The sequence below is a fragment of the Spea bombifrons genome, chromosome 9, assembly GCF_027358695.1.
Source record: "Spea bombifrons isolate aSpeBom1 chromosome 9, aSpeBom1.2.pri, whole genome shotgun sequence".
Taxonomy (NCBI): Eukaryota; Metazoa; Chordata; class Amphibia; order Anura; family Pelobatidae; genus Spea; species Spea bombifrons.
The window spans coordinates 1468283-1494536 of record NC_071095.1 but is presented as its reverse complement, the minus strand read 5'-3'; the positions used below and the strand labels follow the sequence as shown (position 1 = coordinate 1494536).

General features: G+C 45.1%; 1 protein-coding gene, 1 long non-coding RNA gene and 1 pseudogene across 3 annotated transcripts; 2 read left to right on the top strand and 1 right to left on the bottom strand.

Moving 5' to 3' along the window:
- Nucleotides 1–280: 280 nt before the first annotated feature.
- Nucleotides 281–3219, bottom strand: LOC128505032 (protein N-lysine methyltransferase METTL21D-like). 2 transcript variants are annotated; one of them, XM_053475315.1, is made up of 6 exons: nt 2978–3219; nt 2374–2484; nt 2193–2265; nt 1514–1633; nt 880–984; nt 281–646 (listed from the first exon to the last, which is right to left on the bottom strand). In XM_053475315.1, exons 1-5 carry the CDS (start codon nt 3217–3219, stop codon nt 880–882), a joined length of 651 nt encoding a protein of 216 aa, XP_053331290.1. In that variant the 3' UTR covers nt 281–646. The 2 variants fall into 2 exon arrangements, with proteins under 2 accessions (XP_053331290.1, XP_053331291.1); XM_053475316.1 differs by having other exon boundaries at nt 281–614.
- Nucleotides 3220–13223: 10004 nt separating this feature from the next.
- On the top strand, nt 13224–18285 carry LOC128505106 (tubulin polyglutamylase ttll6-like; annotated as a pseudogene).
- Nucleotides 18286–20393: 2108 nt separating this feature from the next.
- LOC128505037 (uncharacterized) lies at nt 20394–21032 on the top strand. Its single transcript, XR_008355525.1, has 3 exons — nt 20394–20533; nt 20634–20709; nt 20961–21032. It is a non-coding gene; the product is annotated as an uncharacterized LOC128505037 (long non-coding RNA).
- Nucleotides 21033–26254: the final 5222 nt, after the last annotated feature.

The window sequence follows — 26254 nt, the reverse complement described above, 5'->3', positions numbered from 1 at the left end:
CAACAAGATGGGTGAGCTGGCCCTGAAAAACGTATAATTCAATGGGTAAGACGGAGAAAATATTATACAGGGGCAGCCAAGGTCTCCCTGCTGCAGAAGTTCACGGAGGATGACTCCTTATAATATATAGCGATGCCTAGGTGCGGAAACCATTCTCCATTTAGTGAGTAGACCCTAAAAAAACCCCAAAATAAAAAGACTCCGCTTTAGGGCAAAACAAATGGTGTTCAGTGATCGTAGCTAGGTTTCAGAACCCAATACTCTTAATGACAAGAACCAATTTATTGAAAGAGAATCCGTTTTATATTTGAACCTTACTAGAAAAGTCTGAAAAACATTTTAATTTACACATTTGCTGGTTACAGCACATTCATTAACTGAATAAGCGCTCCAGCCTTAATCCACAGATTATTTTCCAGCAATAGAGTCAGTGCCAGTTTGCTCCTTGTCTAGCAGCACCGGTTTCCGGGAGTTCGCTCGCTGGTCCTGGACGTCACATTTTCTCCATGGCCATAAAACCGGTGAATGGCTGTGACCAGGTTGGAGGCATCTGGATCTGCTGCAGCTTGTGCTTAATGGTGGCAAGCAGTCAAAGCTGGCCACGTGGCTGGGGCCTGTATCCAAACAGAATTGTTTCCGTGTTACCCTTCTAAAAATCCAAGGATTTTATTTAAATCATATTTAGTTTCTCGTGGTGCAGTTAGAAACTAGAGCAGATTCTGAACAGTGCAATACTCAGGCATGGCTGACAATGTATGCATCAAACCAGAGCACACACACCAGCGCACCAAAAGCCATTCGGAAAGTATACTATTTCTAAGAGGTAATTATCTTTCCTGTGAAATGTGTAAATATGAGGCAGATTGTGGATAGTGATACCTATTTTTTCTTATAAACTCTCAGGATATGAATGTCTTCACTCTGGTACTCTGCATCGTGTTTCTCCAAAGGTACTTCTTCAAACTCAAAGTCAACCCCCAGCAGCTAAAAAGAAATTGAGGAAATATGATATATAGGCTATATTTAGAAGAGGAAATCTGGGGTAAATTGCTAAATGTCACTCAATTAACACAGAAACCAAAGTAGTGAAAGGGATGCAGAAGATCTTTGGGATCAGAACAAGAGAGACAGGTTGTCTGCCTGTAGTACCATAACACAAAGACCTGCGTACAAAAACATTGGTTTTATCTAATATTGTCCCATTATACCCCCTTTTATCTGCAGACCGACATTGCCAGTCATGTGATATTTAGGGTGACTTTCCCTGCTCAAGCAACACACTGAGCTGACTCTTAGAGCCACGATAATGGAATCCTTTTCCCCACAGGCTATATTAGTCAGAGCTTCAGAGCTGAGTGATTGAGACAGAGCCATTCTAACGTTTAGGCTGCTTGTTTAGTAGACCAGGCTAAAACGAAATAACGGATAAACGGATACTAGGAACAAAAATGCGTTTAACAATCTGCAGAAGCAGAAATATTTAAACCTATCAAGTGGGGCTCTATGATCTCACCTCAAAAAACCTTCTTTCAATTTCAGGGTTTTTCCCAGTGGTTCTTTGTTCGTAACAGCACAGGATACAAGTCTCCAGGCTACAGAGATCTTTAAGGGTCTTCAGCAGCGGACACAAGGACTGTATTAATAACAAAAAATAAACAGGTTTACATGTGATGACATTATTTCCGTATACCTCCTCCTGGTAAGATCATGAAATAAAATTGATGTAAGTCTTGGACTTAAGTCTATCTCACCAATGGACCAAAGTCCAAGACTTATGTCTTTACCCCTACTCCCCTAGCATACCGCCCAGTGGCCCTTACAATACATATATAGATTTTATACATTACCCTAATGAGGGAACTACTCACAGGACGGACATAATAAACATATAGCAAATAACATTCAGGGCTGTCACAGCACCAAGGTGGGCACATATGATACACACTATTCTAATACCTGAACCAGCCTGATTGCAGCAGGTTAATGCAGTAAGAGCATTTAAACATGAATCCCATAGGTATAGGCCTACCCAAAACCAAGATCAAGAATTGAGTCTTTAACACGAGGAGGGGACCCCCCCCAAAAAAACCAGCAGACTAGATGGGCTAAAATGGATCATATCTGCCATCACATTCTATATTTCCATTTTAGAGCCATTTTGAGCCATTTAATAAATACAGAAGCACCCGCACCTCTTCATAGTATATGCAGTCCGCCATCAAAATGTAGTTAGGTGAAGGCAGGAACTCTGTGACATCCTCACCCCTGAAAAAGAAAACATATCCCCAAGTATTAACAACATGATTAATTATTTAAAGGCGAATCATATCCTAGTAAAGAGCACCTATTGCCACCAAGCCGAGATATACAAACCATTTTAGTACCTTCGCTCGGCAGCTACCGGTGATTAGATCCTTGTTGCTTTCGATGTTTACGTTCATCAAGTCCTTCAAGTCTTCAAGATCCGTCAACGTGACGTCTGCCCTGTACAGAAAATAAATTGTACTTAGAATGAAAGAATAGTCGTGCCAAGTAAAAGATCAAAAGCATTTAATCATCAATGGATATTTTGGAGCTAAAAGGAAAAAAAAAAAACTGCTTTCAGAATATTATCAAGGCGGGTGGGAAACGGGCCAGCAGCGTCCGATATAAAACAGGTGCATCCGGTGAGGAAAGAGGGAAGCAGGGATTTCGGGACACTTGGTAGGTATGCGTTGGAAGTCATGCTGTAGTGTTTTATAGGGGAGCAGGCGATATTTTTAATGTACCAAATGAATCTATAAATGTATATCCACGTACACACAGGCACCTATATAATCTATATGTATTGTTTATGCAAAGTTAATGAAAAAACATAACTTGGTTTCATTCATATTTCTAAAAGGGCTATAAAATTATGGTTGAGATTTATTACTCTCCTCATAAAGAATATATCAGTCATTTATTTACATTGTGTGGCAGCAGATCTGTCACTTACCCAAGGGTTGCCGCCATGATCCCCACAATGCCGGTGCCAGACCCCAGCTCTAGAACCGATCTCCCCCTCAGCTTATGGAATCCAGGGCCCACAAACTCCTCGCCCTCCAGGAACTTGGATAGTACGATAGCGGCGTCCCACACCACGCAGCCTACGTCTCCGGAGCTCAGCTGCTGAATCGCCAGAACCGTCCCATCACTGCGCTCCAGCTCCCGCAAAAACATTCCCCTCGGGTCCGCCATGACAGGCCAAACTTCTCACCGCGCATGCGCGGTGTCCGCTTCCGCACTGTGCCAACACTGACAAGTTGTGACAACAGCACAACCCAAACAACAGCTAGTTCCTACCCAGTAGGACTCTAAAGAGGTTGTCAGATCATGTGACTGATCACATGGTACAAAGTACTGCCGGAAACCGGAGATTGAAATGAGTGGAAATGGTAGCGGCTAGTTCCTACCCAGTAGAAGGACTCTGGTGATGTCAGCAGACCATGTGACTGTTTGGTCACATGGTACAAAGAACTACAGGAAGAAGAAGCAGTAGCAGCGCGGGGCGTGCAAATGACTGCAAGTGGGCTGTGCTGGGCTGCTGTTTCTTTTTCAATAACGTGGGATGTGAGGATGAAGTTTTAACAGAAGTACTGAAAATACAGAATATTATGGAGGCAGAAGAAAACTTGAATCTGTGAAATAATTCACAGTGAGTCTCTCTCTCTCTCTCTCTGTGCCAGTGATTCTCTCTCTCTCTGTGCCAGTGATTCTCTCTCTCTCTGTGCCAGTGATTCTCTCTCTCTCTCTCTCTCTGTGCCAGTGATTCTCTCTCTGTGCCAGTGATTCTCTCTCTCTGTGCCAGTGATTCTCTCTCTCTGTGCCAGCGATTCTCTTTCTTTCTGTGCCAGTGATTGTGTCTCTCTCTGTCTCTCTCTCTCTCTCTCTCTCTCTCTCTGTCTCTCTCTGTGCCAGTGAGTGTCTCTCTCTGTCTCTCTCTCTGTGCCAGCGAGTGTCTCTCTCTCTCTCTATGCCAGCGAGTGTCTCTCTCTCTCTCTATGCCAGCGAGTGTCTCTCTCTCTCTCTATGCCAGCGAGTGTCTCTCTCTCTCTCTATGCCAGCGAGTGTCTCTCTCTCTCTCTATGCCAGCGAGTGTCTCTCTCTCTCTATGCCAGCGAGTGTCTCTCTCTCTCTCTATGCCAGCGAGTGTCTCTCTCTCTCTCTCTATGCCAGCGAGTGTCTCTCTCTCTCTGTGCCAGCGAGTGTCTCTCTCTCTCTGTGCCAGCGAGTGTCTCTCTCTCTCTGTGCCACGAGTGTCTCTCTCTCTCTGTGCCAGCGAGTGTCTCTCTCTCTCTGTGCCAGCGAGTGTCTCTCTCTCTCTGTGCCAGCGAGTGTCTCTCTCTCTCTGTGCCAGCGAGTGTCTCTCTCTCTCTGTGCCAGCGAGTGTCTCTCTCTCTCTCTGTGCCAGCGAGTGTCTCTCTCTCTCTCTGTGCCAGCGAGTGTCTCTCTCTCTCTCTGTGCCAGCGAGTGTCTCTCTCTCTCTCTGTGCCAGCGAGTGTCTCTCTCTCTCTCTCTGTGCCAGCGAGTGTCTCTCTCTCTCTCTGTGCCAGCGAGTGTCTCTCTCTCTCTCTCTGTGCCAGCGAGTGTCTCTCTCTCTCTCTCTGTGCCAGCGAGTGTCTCTCTCTCTCTCTGTGCCAGCGAGTGTCTCTCTCTCTCTCTGTGCCAGCGAGTGTCTCTCTCTCTCTGTGCCAGCGAGTGTCTCTCTCTCTCTGTGCCAGCGAGTGTCTCTCTCTGTCTCTCTCTCAGTGCCAGTAAGTGTCTCTCTCTGTGCCAGCGAGTGTCTCTCTCTGTCTGTGCCAGCGAGTGTCTCTCTCTGTCTGTGCCAGCGAGTGTCTCTCTCTGTCTGTGCCAGCGAGTGTCTCTCTCTGTCTGTGCCAGCGAGTGTCTCTCTCTGTCTGTGCCAGCGAGTGTCTCTCTCTGTCTGTGCCAGCGAGTGTCTCTCTCTGTCTGTGCCAGCGAGTGTCTCTCTCTCTCTGTGTGCCAGCGAGTGTCTCTCTCTCTCTGTGTGCCAGCGAGTGTCTCTCTCTCTCTGTGTGCCAGCGAGTGTCTCTCTCTCTGTGTGCCAGTGAGTGTCTCTCTCTCTCTCTGTGCGTGCCAGTGAGTGTCTCTCTCTCTCTCTCTCTGTGTGCCAGTGAGTGTCTCTCTCTGTGTGTGCCAGTGAGTGTCTCTCTCTCTCTCTCTGTGCCAGTGAGTGTCTCTCTCTCTCTCTCTGTGTGTCAGTGAGTCTCTCTCTCTCTGTGTGTGTGTCAGTGAGTGTCTCTCTCTCTCTCTCTCTCTCTCTGTGTGTGCCAGTGAGTCTCTCTCTCTGTGTGCCAGTGAGTGTCTCTCTCTCTCTGTGTGCCAGTGAGTGTCTCTCTCTCTCTCTGTGCCAGTGAGTGTCTCTCTCTCTCTCTGTGTGCCAGTGAGTGTCTCTCTCTCTCTCTGTGTGCCAGTGAGTGTCTCTCTCTCTGTGTGTGCCAGTGAGTGTGTGTGTGTCTCTCTCTGTGCCAGTGAGTGTGTGTCTCTCTCTCTCTCTGTCTGTGCCAGTGAGTGTGGTACAAAGAACTACAGGAAGAGGAAGAAGCAGCAGTGCGGGACGTGCAAATGACTACAAATAGGCTCTCTCTCTGTGCCAGTGAGTGTCTCTCTCTCTCTCTCTCTGTGCCAGTGAGTGAGTGTCTCTCTCTCTCTCTCTGTGCCAGTGAGTGAGTGTCTCTCTCTGTGCCAGTGAGTGAGTGTCTCTCTCTGTGCCAGTGAGTGAGTGTCTCTCTCTGTGCCAGTGAGTGAGTGTCTCTCTCTGTGCCGGTGAGTGTGTCTCTCTCTCTCTCTGTGCCAGTGAGTGTGTCTCTCTCTCTCTCTGTGCCAGTGAGTGTGTCTCTCTCTCTGTGCCAGTGAGTGTGTCTCTCTCTCTGTGCCAGTGAGTGTCTCTCTCTCTCTGTGCCAGTGAGTGTCTCTCTCTCTCTGTGCCAGTGAGTGTGTCTCTCTCTCTGTGCCAGTGAGTGTGTCTCTCTCTCTGTGCCAGTGAGTGTGTCTCTCTCTCTGTGCCAGTGAGTGTGTCTCTCTCTCTGTGCCAGTGAGTGTGTCTCTCTCTCTGTGCCAGTGAGTGTGTCTCTCTCTCTGTGCCAGTGAGTGTGTCTCTCTCTCCGTGCCAGTGAGTGTGTCTGTCTCTCCGTGCCAGTGAGTGTGTCTGTCTCTCCGTGCCAGTGAGTGTGTCTGTCTCTCCGTGCCATTGAGTGTGTCTGTCTCTCCGTGCCAGTGAGTGTGTCTGTCTCTCCGTGCCAGTGAGTGTGTCTGTCTCTCCGTGCCAGTGAGTGTGTCTGTCTCTCCGTGCCAGTGAGTGTGTCTGTCTCTCCGTGCCAGTGAGTGTGTCTGTCTCTCCGTGCCAGTGAGTGTGTCTGTCTCTCCGTGCCAGTGAGTGTGTCTGTCTCTCTCCGTGCCAGTGAGTGTGTCTGTCTCTCTCCGTGCCAGTGAGTGTGTCTGTCTCTCTCCGTGCCAGTGAGTGTGTCTGTCTCTCTGTGCCAGTGAGTGTGTCTCTCTCTCCGTGCCAGTGAGTGTGTCTCTCTCTCCGTGCCAGTGAGTGTGTCTCTCTCTCCGTGCCAGTGAGTGTGTCTCTCTCTCCGTGCCAGTGAGTGTGTCTCTCTCTCCGTGCCAGTGAGTGTGTCTTTCTCTCCGTGCCAGTGAGTGTGTCTCTCTCTCCGTGCCAGTGAGTGTGTCTCTCTCTCCGTGCCAGTGAGTGTGTCTCTCTCTCCGTGCCAGTGAGTGTCTCTCTCTCTCTCTGTGCCAGTGGGTGTCTCTCTCTATCTGTGCCAGTAAGTGCATCTCTCTCTATCTGTGCCAGTAAGTGCGTCTCTCTCTCTGAGATAGAACGTGCGCTCGCCTCGAGGGAGAGAGAGAGGGAGGGAGAGAGAGAGCGCGCGCTTGCCTCGAGGGAGGGAGAGAGAGCGCGCGCTTGCCTCGAGGGAGGGAGAGAGAGAGAGCGCGCGCTCGCCTCGAAGGAGGGAGAGAGAGAGCGCACGCTCGCCTCGAGGGAGAGAGAGAGAGCGCGCGCTCGCCTCGAGGGAGAGAGAGAGAGAGCTCGCCTCGAGGGAGAGAGAGAGAGCGCGCGCTCGCCTCGAGGGAGAGAGAGAGAGAGCTCGCCTCGAGGGAGGGAGGGAGAGCTCGCCTCGAGGGAGGGAGGGAGAGAGAGAGAGAGAGCGCGACTTGAGAGAGAGAGAGAGAGAGAGCGCGTGCCTCGAGAGAGAGATAACTCACTGTAGTTAAGCCAGGGATCTCAACTCTACTGCACATCATTTTTTAGTGAATAGACTCATTTGTTATAGACTAAATGCCACGTCTGTAATTGAGACCTTCACAATGTATAAATAAAGCAACAGCTGAATGTTTCATAATAATAATAGTAATAATAATAATATATGTTCACAAATAAGTAAATGAACATAACGCATGTAATATATCTGGAATTGCAATTAAAAATCTGTTTTTTTTTTCTTTAACTAGATGTTTATACTCTTCTTCTTCTACAGTCTATCTCAACCACTCATAACATTAACTTTTTAGTGAATTGGGTAGATTAGTAGATTACGTCCTCATGGTGGTGGCTTTTTGGAATAGGAGCCAGGCATAACCTGTTGCCCACGGAGTATTGTGCAGCGGAAAAGTGCAAAGCTAGTGGGAACAGCTCAGCTGTGTGCGTCGGACCGCCATACACAAGGGAGAATATCCAAGAAAGGCTACATTGGCTGTGTCTTTCTCCTGCTCAGATTAGGGACCACACAGGGTTAAGGTGTGAATCCACGACAGATGGAAGACAATTGGACATGTTGGTACCCATTAACACATATTATCTATGGGTATGTTATGAAATCGCGTTAGAGTAAATAAAATCTAATACACAATGTTACGGGAATTTTTCTTGACTTTATAATCATGGAAACAAGATTTCTCGCTACGAACTGTCTAGTTCCTATTCCTGTAAGGGACCTGCGTGAGCTGGAGATATGAAAGTCCTTTAGCTGGATAGAAACTAGATTTCTCACTATGAACCGTCTAGTTTCTATCCTTCTAAGGGACCTGTGTGAGCTGGAGATATGAGTCCCTTTGCAGTATAGATACTAGGGATTGTTATCCTTGTAAAGGACCTGTGTGGGCTGAAGGTATAAAAGTCCTTTAGCTGGATGGAAACTAGATTTCTCTAGGAACTAGACAGTTCAAAGTGAGAAATCTAGTTTCCATCCAGCTAATTGACTTTTATGCCATCAGGTAACAACGGTCCTTTACAAGGATAACAATCTCTAGTTCCTATACTGCAAAGGGACTTATATCTCCAGCTCACGCAGGTCCCTTAGAGGGATAGGAACTAGACGGTTCATAGTAAGAAATCTAGTTTCCATCCAGCTAAAGGACTTTTATACCTTCAGCTCACACAGGTCCTTTATAACGATAACAATCCCTTGTTACTATACTGCGAAGGGACTCATATCTCCAGCTCATGCAGGTCCCTTAAAGGGATAGGAACTAGACGGTTCATAGTGAGCAATCTAGTTTCCATCCAGCTAAAGGACTTTTATGCCATTAGGTAACAATGGTCCTTTACAAGGATAACAATCCCTAGTTCCTATACTGCGAAGGGACTCATATCTCCAGCTCACACAGGTCCCTTACAGGGATAGGAACTAGACGGTTCATAGTAAGAAATCTAGTTTCCATCCAGCTAAAGGACTTTTATACCTTCAGCTCACACAGGTCCTTTATAAGGATAACAATCCCTAGTTCCTATACTGCGAAGGGACTCATACCTTTTATACCTTCAGCTAACAATGGGATTGTTATCCTTGTAAAGGACCATTGTTACCTGATGGTATAAAAGTCCTTTAGCTGGATGGAAACTAGATTTCTCACTATAAACCGTCTAGTTCCTATCCCTGTAAGGGACCTGTGTGAGCTGGAGATATGAGTCCCTTTGCCGTATAGCAACTAGGGATTGGTATCCTTGTAAAGGACCTGTGTGAGCTGAAGGTATACAAGTCCTTTAGCTGGATGGAAACTAGATTGCTCACTATAACCCATCTACTTCCTATCCCTGTAAGGGACCTGTGTGAGCTGGAGAGATAAGGGTCCTTAAGCTGGATGGTAACTAGATTTCTCACCATGAACCATCTAGTTCCTATCCTTTAATGGGACCTGGCCACGATGGAGCAAAAGGTCCTTTACAGGGATAGAAACTAGCTCTCTTTCCATGAGTTGGATAGTTCCTATCCCTGTACAGGACCTGACCACTAGGGGGCAAAAGGTAATTTTGCTGGATAGAAAATAGCTCACACACACTGAGCAAGCTATTTCCTATGCCTGTAAAGGACATCAGGGGCGGGCTGGGCCGGGGGGCAGGGGGGCAATTGCCCCCCAGGCCGCCCTAAATCCGGGCCGGTGGGCCGGACGGACGACCGGCAGACAGACATTCAATGCGGCTGCGGCCGCAAAGTTAAAAACTAAGCGGCCGCGAGCAGGATTGAATACGGCCGTCATGCGTACCTGGCGGGGGAGGGAGGGGGGCGGTCCGCCCCGGCTGCCGCTCATCTGAGGGGTGCCACCATGCCGGCACGCCTCCAGTTTCTGGAGGCGTGCCGGCATGGTGGCACTCCTCAGATGAGCGGCAGCCGGGGCGGACCGCCCCCTCCCGTTTCGGTGCGCGCGGCAACAACACTGAAGCCACGCCCAACATTTTCCGCGCTCAGTGCACCGGAAGGACAGGAAGAAGAAGAAGTAGAAGAAGAAGAAGTAGAAGAAGAGGAGGAAGAGGAAACGTGAGAGTGAAAGAAGAAAAGGTAGGAGAGAGTGGATTAGTGTGTGAGAGTGATGGGTGTTATGCTGAATGTAAGTGTGTGAGAGTGATGGTTGTTATGCTGAATGTAAGTGTGTGAGAGTGATGGGTGTTATGGTAAATGTACGTGTGTGAGAGTGATGGGTGTTATGCTGAATGTAAGTGTGAGAGTGATGGGTGTTATGCTGAATGTAAGTGTGTGAGAGTGATGGGTGTTATGCTGAATGTAAGTGTGTGAGAGTGATGGGTGTTATGCTGAATGTAAGTGTGAGAGTGATGGGTGTTATGCTGAATGTAAGTGTGTGAGAGTGATGGGTGTTATGCTGAATGTAAGTGTGTGAGAGTGATGGGTGTTATGCTGAATGTAAGTGTGTGAGAGTGATGGGTGTTATGCTAAATGTAAGTGTGTGAGAGTGATGGGTGTTATGCTGAATGTAAGTGTGTGAGAGTGATGGGTGTTATGCTAAATGTAAGTGTGTGAGAGTGATGGGTGTTATGCTGGATGTAAGTGTGAGAGTGATGGGTGTTATGCTGAATGTAAGTGTGTGAGAGTGATGGGTGTTATGCTGAATGTAAGTGTGTGAGAGTGATGGGTGTTATGCTAAATGTACGTGTGTGAGAGTGATGGGTGTTATGCTGAATGTAAGTGTGTGAGAGTGATGGGTGTTATGCTGAATGTAAGTGTGTGAGAGTGATGGGTGTTATGCTGAATGTTTGTAAATGAGGGTTTCAGATAGCATGGATGTGTAAGTGTTGGGGGATAGCTTGGCATAGGGAGTCCGTAATCACATTCCTTTCATGCCCAGATTCCAGCATGTAGTGGCTGCCTAGGCATGATAGGAGTGTGATTGCTGTTATAAATTATTTTTTGGTCCAACTTCGGTGTGTTAACACTTTTATTGGACAGAATAATTCAATGACAGTATTAATATATATATATATTGATATATATAATTGCAAACAGCAATCACACTCCTATCATGCTAAGTCAGCCAGCACATGCTAGAACCTGGGCATGATAGGATTGTGATTGTTGTTATATATATATATATATGTGTATATATATATATATATATCTATATATATATGTGTGTGTTAATATTATTGTTGATTTTTTTGTCTAATTTTGGTGTTACTTTTAATAAAGTATTTTAAAGTTTTTTTTTTGTTTTTTTTTTTTCTGTTTTGGCCAAGTGAATGCTGAATTTTTAGTTTCAGTCCAGAATTTTCATTTCGGTGCATCACTACTATATACTATGCCAGTCACTAAAGTGGTAAGCCTACACCACATCAATGTTTGGCTTAGTATATAGTGATAGGGGTTGTCAGTGTCTGGCTCAATGTATAGGCACACATTGACGGTGGTACCGCATAATCCCTAAGTAAATAATGAAAACAAATATGCTGTACCCCTGTCAATGTTTGCCTAACCATAGAAACTATGCAGTTTTAAAGTGTGTGTGTGTGGGGGGGTGCCACATACAGGGTCTGCCACAGGTGCCAAATACTCTAGGTACGCCCCTGCATCATGCGGCTGTCAGACCCAATGGCCATGCCTCAGCTCCTCTTCCCACATCATAAAAGGGGTGTGATGAAGAGCTGAGGCATGCGGTGTGTGCATGCCGGCCACTTTAATTTCATTAGGCACTGGTGGAGTGACTGCCGCACGACGGCCGCTTTCAATGTCGCTCGCAGCCGCTTTGATGGTGCAATGGGCCAGTTGACTAGACTTGCCCCCCAGGCCTTAGGCTGCCAGCCCTCCCCTGAAGGACATGGTCCTTCTACCGGATAGGAACTAGTCGCAACTGAGTGGAAATGCATTGAACTGATGTCGCGCTGGTGTCCGTTCGGTGTGTCCGTTCGGTGTCTGCTCGGTGACTGACACTTGCACAATGTGTACCGTATACGAGAATATAATATATCATAATAAAGCAACAGCCACGTTTCATATTAGAATTGCTCACGGATATGTAAATGCACACAACATGGAATGCACTTGGAAATGAAATTAAAATCAGTTTTTCTCTTAATATGTTTATAGTGTCTTCTTTATAAAAGCGTCTCTATCGCACTCTGCCGCCACTGTGTGTTTAACAGCCACGCACAGGGTACAATATCCAAGAAAGGCTGCATTGGCCACGCAGGGTTAAGATCCTATAAATCCAGGATGGGTGGAAGAAAAGTGCACTTATAAAAAGGCCAAATTGGTACCCAAGAACAACACAATATTATTGTCATAAATATATATATAAACGGGTAAATTATACTGCGTGAGAGAAAAAAATTATCGACAATGTTGAATCGATTTTATGGAATATAAAATTAGGGTTTTTTCAGAGCAAATGCTCTGAAAAATACGCTTCGTCTTATAATCAGACCTTAATTAGTGGTTAGATAATAATACAGCGCTGCAGGGGTCCCGGATCCTCCTCTCTGACAGCCAGCGGGTGGCATATTTGGGGGGCAGAGGGGCATACCTGGGGTCAGAGTGGCATATAAGGGGTTATAAGGCATGTCAGGGGGGCACAGTGGCATATACAGGGCATAAGGCATATTAGGGGGGCAGAGTGGCATATCTGTGGTATAAGGCATATCGGGTGGGGTAGAGGGGCATATCTGGTATAAGGCATATCAGAGGGCACGGTGGCATATCAGGGGATATAAGGCATATCTGGGGAGGGCAGGGTGGCATATTTGGGGGAATAATGCATACAGGGGGTATAAGGCATATCTGGGGTGGGACAGAGTGGCATATCTGGTATAAGGCATATCAGGGGGTATAAGGCATATCAGAGGGCACAGTGGTATATCAGGGGATATAAGGCATATCTCTATATCTGGGGGAATAATGCATAATGCATCTTCTTGATTTCTCTGCTGCTGATCTACTTAGACATTTTCCCCAACTATATAAATATAACTATATAAATCCTCTAAATACTTATATTATTATCAAAACCACACAAGTGTCTGTGCACCCAAATAATAAGTGAGTATTTGATTGTATTTAATTTGGAACATTTTGGGGAGGTTGTTCCTGTATTTTTGCAGCACCACTTCACCAGAAGGTGTAATACTTATATTTAATTAGAATATTGCGCTTCACTTGTTTGTATTTTGACTTATATTATTATGTACTACTATAATTTACATGTTAAATAAACATTTTCTTGTTTTAATATAATATACCGTTTGTAGTTTATTGTTGAAACTGTAGTTATTACACCAAATACATTGTGTTCTGGGCTTATAAACAAGGTGGACAACAAATAGGACAGAAGCACACAGGGACTGATATGAAACAAGTAAACTAAAACTTTTATCATTAATATCTTTTTATTGCATTAAAAAGAAAGCTTAGCAGGCCAGCATAACTGCTACTTTGCAAGGCTATTGAATTTCACATGACATCAAGCGTGGAAAAAACATGATCTGTCAGCAATATCTCGAAAAGGTAATAAAATGTGGAATCTTACAGAATTCTATGCTTACATTATAACTGAACAGACATATTAATTGCTCAAAACATTCAATTGTAATGTTTATGTAGTATGCTGTATATATAGAAATAGAGAAATATGAAATAGTACTCAGAGATGTAGCAGGAAATGTTGTATTGGTATCTGTACTGAGTATCGGGATTAGATCAATATAAAGTTCTATAGACATCTGATGGTTCTTGTCTGCACTTCATGAATTATACTAATTTATATATATGTGATTTATCCGCACAGCCATTCCTGATTGATGGATTTAAGTTTGACCTTCGGATCTATGTCCTTGTCACTTCTTGTGACCCTCTGCGCATTTTCATCTATAATGAGGGTATTGTGCGGTTTGCGACCACCAGCTACACCAAACCCAACTGCAAAAACCTGGTAAGCATCTATAATGGCTACTAGACTTGTGCATTCATATTCGGGGAACATAATAAATGATCACAGATGGTGCATTTTCGTTGTTCAAACCGAATACTGAATAAACTAATATGGTGGCGGGTAAACGTACATGAAAACGAAGACGCACGACACGAAGAATCTTCTTCTTTGCTAATATATCTCCTACCTAATCTCCCTGGTCCTTTCCCCCAAACAAGGCACTGCCTCTAGCCTACCTTGTCTACGTAGCATTGCAGGAGTTAACACGAATCTGGTTGATGCCAGAGGAACTCAGTGCCGGCGACCAATAGAGTCGCAGCTGCCCTTCACTGGTTGATTCCAGAGGAGGCCCCTGCCAGCGACCAACAGAGTTCAAACTCTACCTTGTCCTGCCCCTTTGCCAGGGGGGCTAAAATCCCCGTTCCTCCAAAGCCATGTTGCTCAGAGCGTTTATCTGAGTAACATGGCCTAAGAGGAATGGGGATTTTAGTCCCCCCCTGGGAAATGGGCCGGACAAGGTACAGCTTGGAGCAACTTGGCCTAGGAGACTAATGGCTTCGGCATCATGAGTTAAAGGTCCGTAAGAGGAACTCTATTGGTCTCCACCAGGGGGCTCATCTGGCATCAATTATTATTGGTTCAAGACAGAGGAGCCTCCCTGCCGGCGACCAAAAGAGTCACTCTCACGGACTTTTAAAATCCTGGTGACAAAGCTGCTGTGTATTAACCCTTGCAAAAAAACGACAAAAAAGTAAGGAAAAAAAATGAACACAAAGAACGTGCACCAATATTCGTCCAAAAAGAACATGTGAACGAATGTTCGTGAAATACGAAGGGTTTTTCTTTTAACGAAGACTTGGCCAACACCAAGTCTAATGGCTACTGATTGTAAAACAAACAATAAGAAATGAAATACCCTGGCAGAGGCAGCAGATTTAACATAATGATACAATTCTAAACAACAAGAAATAAATGATGTTTTTTTATATGCTCTATACATATTTGGGAATTTGATAGTGGGAGTGGATTCTTGAAGGGACGATGCTAGTCATGCGTTAAGGCAGGACTTGTCATGCATGGAGCATGGCTAGCTGCAGATTGGGTGCCGCTAGCCACACATAGGAGTTCAGCTAGCCTTTGACAATCTTGAATCTGCATGGAGTAGGAGGTTAAGTGACCAGGTGGTGGGGTGGTTAAACACCTGGGCAAGAGGCCCAGGCAAGCAGGAGACTCTGGGTCCACCCTTTAGAGGAATGACAATGTAAAGATGTCAATATTTTTTTTTTCTTTCTAGAACGACGTCTGTATGCATCTAACCAATTATTCAATCAACAAGCTCAGTGAGAATTTCATCAGAGATGATATAAAAGGAAGTAAAAGGTGTGTAATTGTAACCAACAGAAATATTATTTCTTTTTTTTATATATATATATATATATAGTTCTATTCTGATATATGTTTTTTTTCCCCCATCAGGAAACTTTCAACACTGAGAAGTTGGCTGGAAAACCATGGGTACGATGCATTGAAATTATGGAGTGAGATCGATGATGTCATTATCTAGACCCTGATTTCCATTCAACCGATCTTGAAGCATAGGTATGAGACTTGCATCCCATTCAATGCTGCTGGTACCAACTGCTTCGCGGTCCTTGGGTTTGACATCATTCTGGACCAAAAGTTGAAGCCATGGCTCCTAGAGGTAACGTAAACATTTTAAAAGGGGATGTGTATGAAGGGCTAGGAAGGAACTCACTTTAATCATATATAGCAGTAAAAAAAACCCACATTCTGAAAATAGCAGAACATGACATTTTCTATGCTGTACAGACTTTCTGTCCACTGCGGACAAGTAAATCACATGCATCATGAAATTGGTGTCAGTACACAATGCTTATTTCATGCAGTCGATCAGATCAATCAGATATTCCAGTCATTACTTCTAGTCTTAGCTTGTAATGGGTGTTAATTCCTCTCTATATGTAACCTTTTTATTCAATGGTTCCTTGTTAGCCGAGTTTTATCATCTGCTCTGGACACCCAAACAGCACTGACTGGGCTGAGCGGACTGTGCCAAGAATTTTGGTCACTCAACAGGGCGATTTTCTCCATTTTATGTTGTAGAGTGCTGCGCCCTTTAAACATGCAGCATTCCTATAAGGCTACTTTCCTGGGAAAAACATAAATTTAATAACTAGTTTGAAGCTCATCAGTATTTTCTATGCTTGTGCAGGTGAATCACTCCCCAAGTTTTATCACAGACTCACAGTTAGATCAGGAGGTCAAGGACGCCGTTTTGCAGGATACCCTTAATATGATCAGACTCCGTGCCTGCGACACCAGGAAAGTTATTAAGGAAGAGCGCAGAGTGAAAGATCATTTAATACAATCCAAGCTCTCGAGGGAAGCAAGGTTAGTTTGAGGTCATTCCATATTACATAAGAAGCAGAAGCAAAGTTTTATCGTTACCATACTTTCTAGGGAGTAAATAATGGTTGAACTACGATGTAAAAACATTTCTTTTATAAAAGTGTTACTGATGAATGTGTAGGTAAATGTTCTAACATTGATTGGTTTCTTCAAGTACACTTCATATCATTTTTTATGACCTCAAATTTCAATCAAAAGCAAGCGTAGCAACTCCTATAGCTTTACATTGCAACAATATACCGTATTGGCTCGAATATAGGCCGCACTTTTTTCCCCCACTTTAAGTTTTTAAAGTGGGGGTGCGGCCTATATTCGGGGTCTAGCGCCCGACGCCCGGGACATGCAGTCCCGGGCGCCGGGCAGGCAGCGGGGTTAAGATACAGATCCCCCGCAGCGGTGCAGGGGACCTGCATCCTTCTCCCCGATACGCTCAGACAGCCTCCCCTGCCAGCACTTCCCACGGGGGGGGTGCCGGCACGGGAGGTTATCTAAGCGTTTTACCTCTGCCCCCCCCCCGACTTACCGGAGCAGACTCCCGGGTGTCTTGCGGGGCCGGCGGGAGACATCTACGCAATACGCGTATGCAACTTCCGATGTCCCTCGCCGGCCCCGCAAGACACCCGGGAGTCTGCTCCGGTAAGTCGAGGAGGGGGGCAGAGGAGGACAGCGGCAGCGTATCGCGGGGAGGGAGGACAGCGGCAGCGTATCGCGGGGAGGGAGGACAGCGGCAGCGTATCGCGGGGAGGGAGGACAGCGGCAGCGTATCGCGGGGAGGGAGGACAGCGGCAGCGTATCGCGGGGAGGGAGGACAGCGGCAGCGTATCGCGGGGAGGGAGGACAGCGGCAGCGTATCGCGGGGAGGGAGGACAGCGGCAGCGTATCGCGGGGAGGGAGGACAGCGGCAGCGTATCTCGGGGAGGGAGGACAGCGGTAGCATATCTTGGGGGGGGGACAGTGGTAGCATATCTCGGGGAGGGAGGACAGTGGCAGCATATCTCGGGGAGGGAGGACAGAGTGGCAGCATGTTTTTTTTGGTGCTTTTTTAAAGAAAAAAAACTTTTTCTTTAAAAAAGCACCAAACTTTTAGGGTGCGGCCTATATACGGGGGCGGCCTATATCCGAGCCAATACGGTATATTTGCAGTCTCATTAACTCAAGCCAATAAAATAACGAGGATGTTTTAAAAACAGATATGAGAGGTATATGTATTTATATATTTAAGTGAAACTGTGCCCATAACTTCCAAATAATCTAATGGACCAGAGTTAATCATCCATTTGCAAAAATACATAAGAATAATGATAAAGTGTGTTTTATGAAACTAGGCTACAGGAACACTTAAACACCCAGACTGCTTGGCAAGAGCAGGTAGAAAAGTACGAGGACAGTCACCTTGGAGACTACCGACGGATCTACCCCAATGACAAAGCTGAGCAGTACGGGAAATTCTTCATACCCAGGGGCTTACTGTTCAGGCAAACTGCAACTTCCAAAGCAAGAGCGGAGTGTGTCAGGTCAGTTATTATTACAAATACAGTGCCTACGTTTACACCTCGGTTTCAGTGGCTTCAATGTGAAATGCAAAACCATCAAATTATGGTAGAACTATTATCCATATCGTAACCATTTTCCCAAGTAACTGGTGATCTATCCAATGCTCAATGGGTCAGTTGAATGGCAGAACGTGTCCAACCTCCCAGTTTACACCACAGAGGACTTTGCATGGTGGGTCTGCACATCATAAGAACTGAAGTATAGAAAGATTAGGAAGAGTCTGCCGTATTTTGTCCTGTTCTCCATCTTGAACAACCTGAAAGGTTTTCTGTGAGGTTATAATGATTACTCAAGACTTGGCAAATCAGAAAACCCCAAAAACTTACACTATTCTCTTTATTATTCTATATTTTTGGGCTAATTTTTTCATTTCCATCAACTTTTTGATCATAAGAACCTTGATTTTTTGTCTGCAGGAAGCAATTGGAAGAGTTTAATCAAAAGCAAGAGCCAAAGCGCGTTCCCTTTGGAATGAGCCAGAGATTAAATCCGGATGCTGTCCGAGGAGAATCAGCGAGTGAAAAGCCTGTCACATATCACGTACCAACGAGGCCAACTTGTCCTCCTCCTACTAACATTAGGAGTATGGAAAGAAAGGTATGAAGTTCCACAAGTTAAAGCTTATAAGGTCCCTATTGCACGAGGGCAGTTACGCAGAACCAGTTAAATGTTTACATCGAAAGCTTGGTGTATAAATGGTGGGTTAAGCAAGCTTTTTAGCTGTATAGTACATACTATTTAGCCCTTTGGAAAAACATACCAGTAAAATGTATACTATTTTTTACACACAACAATTCTCCGTTGACCCACATAGACTCACAACAAAAGAACCCAGGAAGTGATAAATATCAACTGATTAATAGATACCTATATAATTTTTGGGAGACCAAATGTACCAACAGCTTGAAACATAAAATGGAAATAATTATATAAAAATAGAAGCAAACAACAAGAGTCTTAAGTCAATGTAGTCCACTTTGCAGACACTGACTTTTTCTTCTTACTTCAAACACTAATTTAATGAGCGTTTTTATAATAAATGCCAGGACTCACTTTCCATTTTTGTTTTGTTTCCTCCTTCAGTCTTTGGAGGACATTCTTTAGTTAAAAACCTTGACCAGCGTTCCCAAAAGGACTGGATTAACCTGGCCCTGGTGTTAATTAATTTAACGTACATAGTGCTAGTCACGTGACATTTATTTATTTTTAACTTACCCCAGGGAAAGTTTAACAAGATTAGCAAGGTATCTAACACACAATACAAACCCAATACCCATCCCTTAATGCATGGGGTAGTTCCTTGACATTTAAGAGCAGGAGAAACATATTTCTCAATTTGTTGTATGTATGTAGGTGAAAGATCTGAGAAAAAGCTTTATGAGGGATAAACATGCTTCCTTAACCATTTATCCATCTATTTGCATCTTTCTGAGGTTGCTAACTTCTGTTTTGTATGTACAAAGTGACGTTGATAGAATAGTTAAATCGTCTTTTGGATTTCCTTATGGTTAGTATATAACGATAAAGATCATGTGATGATAGTGATAAGTCACATCTTGTTGTTTTCTTACAGCTACGCTTTATCCGCCCACCGGTACTGTGTCAGGAATCAGAAACTGTAACTGTTCTCCCGTTGCCTGATTTGAGATCGAGGTACACAGCATCATTTCCCAGTGCTCACACTGCTCCCAGCCATCACTCCAACAGGGATGTGCCACAGTTGTCCAGACTCTTTCAGCCAGGAAGAGCAGCACCTCCATCTTCCCAGCATCCTGCGGGGAGACAAATACACCAGAGAGTGGTGCAAAACGTCCGGGCAACTGCTGCCGTCAGTGAGCCAGTTAAACAGCCGGCACGTGACAGCCAGAGGAGTCTCTCCGGTGCCCGAACCAAGGCTGCACAGAGTAAGAATATTTATTTATACAAATATTCAGTTTGAGAGTAATATCCATTAGCTTACATACTGGGGTTCATTCTTGAGGACACAATCTCCAGAATATACTTGAAAAGCTAAACCCCTCTTTTACCAAAGCAATTAAGTTATAAACATGAACATCATTGGCAATCTATCATCAGGGCAATCTAGACTGATATAAGTAAACCCCTTCCTAAAGATTCATCCTACTTACTATAGCAAAAGGCAAAATGATGCATACATCCATAACTGTTCTGTGTAATCCATAGATACATTTCTAAAATAACTTGCCCTGCTAATAGCATTATGAAGGGTCAGTAAAACCCTTCTTGCAAGCAAAACTATCTGTGTTTCTCCCTTCATAATGCATGGTGGAGTCATGAAAATTAAATTTTCACGTAGTCCAGAAATCTAATGAGTTCAGCTTTGGATGGACATGAATGATGTCCAAGAAGACCAAGCTGATATCTTTTGCATACTGGATTCCAAAAGATATTTAATAGTTTGAAAAGCACCAGCGACATCTCTAGTAATACGAAGTTTTCCAGAGCACTCTGTATTTTTTTCAACAACGAATGTACTAAATATCAATTAGATTCCACTAAGTATGCTGTAGCTAAATTCCTATGTGATTTATTGTCTGTTTACAAACTTTTGTACCTTTTAACCCTTTATTTACAGTGTGAACTTGTAGCAATTCCTTATACATGTTTGTGTAGTAGAATTTGGCTTACTTTTATGTATAGTGTGTCTACTACAAATTCTGAAGAACATTGTCCCTGGAGGAAGACGTCCTGAGGAACCTCGAAGTGGTTTTCTTCCTGTTATTCCTGGAAATCGGTCTTTAGTTGCTGCTCCATCTTCTGCACAAGTTACCCGACGCACACGTCATTGAAAGCAACAGACTGCGGGTGTCGCAACCATGAACAGGAACAGGTAATGAAATGATTTACTAGAATCTTGGTCATTCTACAAAGAGGCAGCATGAAAATACCGGATTCTTCATACATGGTTTACATTTGTGTTTCTGTTTTAGGAGATAGATCTGGATGTGAGAAAGCCACCACCACCACCACACCTTCGAGATGCATAAAATGGGCCAACAGTTCAATGTAAGTACTGAAACTACTGGGGTCGTGTCTAGCATAAATGTAACAGAAAATATATAAAAGCTGCACTGGAAACAAATATCTCTAGGGCTTAAATCAAAACAAACGCCTATATTATTGGTTTTTAAATTAAATAATATGTTAATTCTTCAAAATACTTTACATTTTTTCCTTTATACGCATCAACACTAATAGTATTTTGTAGCAAACATCGAATTGCAATTTCTAACATTTTATTATTTTATCTAAAACAGGGAATTATACCATCAAATTCCATCATGGGGAAATATACCATCAAATGCCATCATGAGGAATTATACCATCAAATACCATCATGATGAAGCAGACTGGACCCCAAATAAACATCATACTGTTGTACCCCAAACTGTTATACCTCTTGTACTATACATTCTTTACATCAGGGCTGGGGAATTGTTACTGGGCCCACCACTCTAGGGGGCCCGGGCGACCCCCGTGATCACTTCTGCAGGGGCACACTGCTTACCTGTGCAAGCAACGTCTCTTGTACCGCCCTGCTGCATTCCTGCTTCCCCTGGGAGATAAATGAGAAGAGAAGCAGTGACCCCTACGGAAGTATGCCAACAGCACAGAGAGATCTCCAATTCTGGGGGTGGAGGAGGGTGTATTAATGAGTATGTGTTATTGAGTGAATTAATATAGGAATGAAGGAATATTTCTGAATGAGTATATGTGAATGAGTATCTGTGGATGAGTATCTGTGGATAAGGGAATTAATCAGTATGTGAATGAGGGAATATTTGTGAATGAGTATCTGTGGATGTGGGAATGAATTAATATTTGTGTATGAGTAAATGAATGTGCGTATGATAGCATGGATGTGTAAGTGGGGGAGGGGGAGCATGGCACAGGGAGGCTGTTTGAGGCAAGGATGGCAAGTCCTATGCTTCCAGTCTGGGTGCTAGACAGGTCCTGTGTTTGCAATATGGGTGCCAGGGCTGACATAATACTAAAGAGGGCCTAGCTTGGTGGCATAAGTACACAACGTAAGGCTGGCTGGCGAAATATGCAAGGGTCTGGGGGCATTAATACACAAGGGGGTTCGGGCTGGGGACATCATAAAAATCATTACTAAAGGGGGGCTGGATGGTGGGATAAATATACAATGTGGGGCTGGCTGGAGGCAATACACAAGGGTGTGGGGGCAATGGGGCATTAATGGGGCATTAATTCACAAGGGGTGCTGGCTGGGGGTATCACATAAACCAATACTAAAGGGAGGGCTGTCTGGTGCGATAAATATACAATGTGGGGCTTTGTATTTTGTATTGATGTTATAAATGTCAAAATGGCCCTTGGAAGGAAAAAGGTTCCCCACCCCTGTTTTACATGTATGTGTTTGTTTGTATATATATATACAGATATATATTGTAAATGGGTTAAGCTGTATTATTCCAGTAGACACGATGTAAAAAAACAGTATTGCAGAGTATGCGGTGATACCTTTTTTATTGGACTAACATAATATGTAACAGGTGTACTTCATTGGTTGATGGCAGAGGAGGCCCCTGCAGGCGACCAATATGCTCACTTGCACGGCCCTTTAACTCCTGATGGGCAACTTGGCCAGCAGAGACCACTGGTCTCCCCGCTCCAACAGTTAAAAGTCCATACGAAGGACCAATAAAGTTGCTTGTACGGACCTTTAACTGTTGGAGCAGGGAGACCAGTGGTCTCTGCAGGCCAAGTTGTGGTAGCAGGATTTTAAAAGTCGGTACGAGCTACTCTATTGGTCGCCAGCAGGGGGCTCGTCTGCCATCAACCAATGAAGTACAGGTATACTTCATTGGTTGATGGCAGAGGAGGCCCCTGCAGGCGACCAATAGAGTTGCTTGTGCGGAGATTAAAAATCCTGGCGCCAAGTCTGCTGCGTAGCCTGTACCGCGTTAACCCCGTATTAACCCCTTCTACAAAAAAACGGCAAACACGTAGAATGTACACGAATATTTGCCCGAACCGAAAACAGGAAGGGGCGAAAATTCGCGGAATAAGAATTTTTTTTTCCCCCAACAGAGACGAAGACGAACACGAAGACTCTGACCGTGGTCCTCAATTTATATCTCGTTTCTGGAGAAGCTTATGCACTCATCTCGGCATAGCTACGCACCTCTCCTCTGCGTATCATCCTCAATCCAATGGTCAAACCGAAAGAACCAACCAGGTGCTTAAACACTACCTTCATTCTTATGTCTCCGAAGATCACTCCAATTGGTCCCAGTTGCTTCATTTGGCCGAATTCTCATATAACAATTCATTTCATGAATCCCTACAGAATTCTCCGTTCTTTATCTCATATGGATTTAACCCTTCCATGTGGCCCTCTGCTCAGACACCATCTGATTTACCTGAAGCAGACGCTTTTGCACGAGACATTGTCACTAGATGGCAGACTACTCGAGGACTTCTCGCGGCTGCCAAACAGAAACAACAGAAGGCGGCTAATCTGCATCTCTCTCCTGCTCCATGTCTCCAGCCTGGTGATAAAGTGTGGCTTTCTACCAAGAATTTACATTTACGCCAGAATTCTAGAACTCTAGGTCCCAAATACATAGGTCCCTACACGGTTTGCTCTAGGATCAATGCAGTATCGTACAAGCTGGACCTACCTGTGTCCATGAAGATATCTGATTCTTTTCACGTTTCCGAGCTTAAGCCGGCAGTTACCAATAGATTCTCAGATCCGTTTTGTATTCCCAAGGCCGTGGCGATTCAGAGCCAGGAGGAGTATGCGGTTCGTCGGATCGTTGATTCTCGCATTCGGAAGGGTCAGTTACAATATCTCATTGGTTGGAAAGGTTATGGTCCAGAGGAGAGATCCTGGGAACCTGTCTCCAATATCCATGCGCCGGCCAGGATTCGTGACTTTCATTTGCGCTGGCCTTCCAAGCCTGGTCCTGGGCGCTCGGAGCGCGCCCTTGTGGCGGGGGATGGTGTAACAGCTAACAACTTACCTGCAGCTGCTACAGCCATAGCAGCCTCCCGCAGACACTGCCGGACGAGACTCTCACGCATGCGCACGCCACTACTAAGATAGCCGGACATTTTCTCTGTTTATTTATGCTATTAGTTTGAGGCGGGGTTATCTGCCTGGGGCTATTTGAGGGCTCCTTAGCTGTCCACTCACTGCCTGTCAAAGAGTTTCATGCTTTGTTTCTCTGGGCTCAGTTGCGGTTTTGTGTTTGCTCCAGTTCTGACTCCGGCTTTGTACCACGGTTATCTTGACTTCTCCAACCCTTGACCTCGGCTTCGTCTCTCGGCTATCCTGACTTCTCCAATCCTTGACCTCGGCTTCGTCTCATGTTTATCCGAACTTCTCCAGTACCATTTCGCCTGCCTCTGGTTCGTGCACGGGTTCTGCACTGTGGATCCTCGGCTACTGACCCTGACTATCTTCAGCCGTTACATCTTCGGCCGTTACAGCTTCCTTGGCGGCGAAGACTTGGACGGCTTACAGTAAAGTTTGGGATGCTTGGGATCAGCAAGTGGCCCGTGGTCGGTGACTTGTTTTCGTGTTCGGGTCAGATGGAGGCTTTGCTTTGGTTTATTTTCCATTTGTTTTCCTCTGGGGTGTCGGCTTCGGTTATATAGATAAGAATATGGCTGCGCTCAGGGCCGGCCTTAGGGGTGTGCGACCTGTGCGACCGCACAGGGCGCCATGGTAGCAGGGGTGCCTGCCCGGGACTTAACTTAAAACATCGTTTTTTTTTTAAACTTTATTTAACATCATTCATGTTAAATAAAGTTTTTTAAAAAACAATGCTTTAATCTAAGTCCCGGGCAGGGGCGCCGAGCGGTTGCTCGTGAAGTTTTCAGCAACTGCTCGGCGCCCCTTACTCTCCGTGACTCCGTCGCGGTGCCGGCATCTCATGTTGAGCACCAGACTATTCTGGTGCTCAACATGAAATGCCGGCACCGCGGCAGAGCAAGAAGACGGATGCCTCCCGCTCTCACCGCAGGACTCCGGCAACAAGGTAAGTGGGGGGGTGTAGTTTACCTGGCATTTGTTTTTCAGTTTATGAGGCCCGTCTATTTAAGGTTGCCTTTTTATTTGTGTTTTTTGGGGCGTTCAGGATTGGAGAGCTGGTGAGTGGTAATACAAAAGGGCAAGGGGGGTTGCGTTTTGAGGATGTGGTTGTGAGTGGGGACATGGTCTCGATTTAGTTGCGCAGGTCCAAGACGAATGTTTTGGGTAAGGGATGCGTGGTGGTTCTGTATCCGTTTGAAGGATCGCTGTTGTGCCCGGTTCAGGATGGAGTGGAATTTTTGGGTGGTCAGCCGTTTGTGTCAGGGGCCTTCTTTGTCCATGCGGATGGAACAGCGTTATCTCGTTTTCAGTTTTTACAGATTTTTCGTAAAGGGCTGCTTAGGCTTGGGTTGGATCCTCTGCATTTGGGAGCAGGACGCTTAGGTTTGGGCGATGCCTTGGTTAAGAGGATCGGGAGATGGGAGTCGGATTGTTTTCGTACGTATGTGCGCCCTGGGAATGTGGTCTGATGGGTGTGTCATTTTTTATGTTGAGTTTCTTGTATATTCTTTCTTTTCTTTCGTAGGTTTGGTGGCCTGGATTGTGGGCCAATCCTATGTGTTCTGGGCCAGACGGAGAGCTGCAGTTCGTCTTAATGGTCAGCGGCTGGGCTTTCCTGAGGACCGGATCAAGCTGCAGTGGTTTGGTTTTCAGGGTTTCAGTTGGATGTATGTGTGCTCAGAAGTTTGGGGGAGGTTGAATTCGGGGTTGCGACCGGATTTGGTGCTTTTTCATGCTGGGGTAAATGAGTTGGGTTTGGTGCCACAGAAGGATTTGGTTCGGTGGATGAAACAGGATCTTGATCGGTTGAGGAATTTGGTTCCTAGGGTTATGGTTATTTGGTCGGAGATAGTTCCTTGTCTTTGTTGAAAGCATGCATGCGATTATGCGGCCATTGCCAGATGTCGGGGTAAGGTTAATAGGTTGATGGCCAGCTTTGTTAAGAAGATGGGTGGTGTGGTGGTTAGGCATCGGGATTTGGAATCGTTGCTCCCGGGTTATTTTAGGACAGACGGGGTGCGTTTGACTGAAGTGGGTCTTGATTTGCTGAATTTAGGCTTTCAGGACAGTTTGGTTCGGGCCCTGTTTTTTCGGGGTGGCGAAGCTCAGACGGCTTGAGAGTTTGGAGAGTTTGAATGGGGGTTTTCATGGTAAAAGTTGTTGGTTGTTATGTTTTGTAGGTTTCGAGCTGGTCTGTGGCTCAGAATCTTGGGGTGTGGGGTATCTGGGTATACCCCTATTAAGGAGTTTGGCAAAGTAAATTATTGGCACTTTATTGTTATGTTTTTGGTTATTGTTAAATTATTATTTGGGGTCATTGTCATGGTGTGGGTGGTGTTGGGCTATTATTGTTACTATTGTATTTTGTATGACAATGACTTTTTGTAAATGATGTTTTTAAACTGTGGACTTATAAATAATTTTGACTGCAATTTTGGTGTCCGCGTCTTATTTTGGGGGGTTGGGTATTCTGGTGGGTTTTTT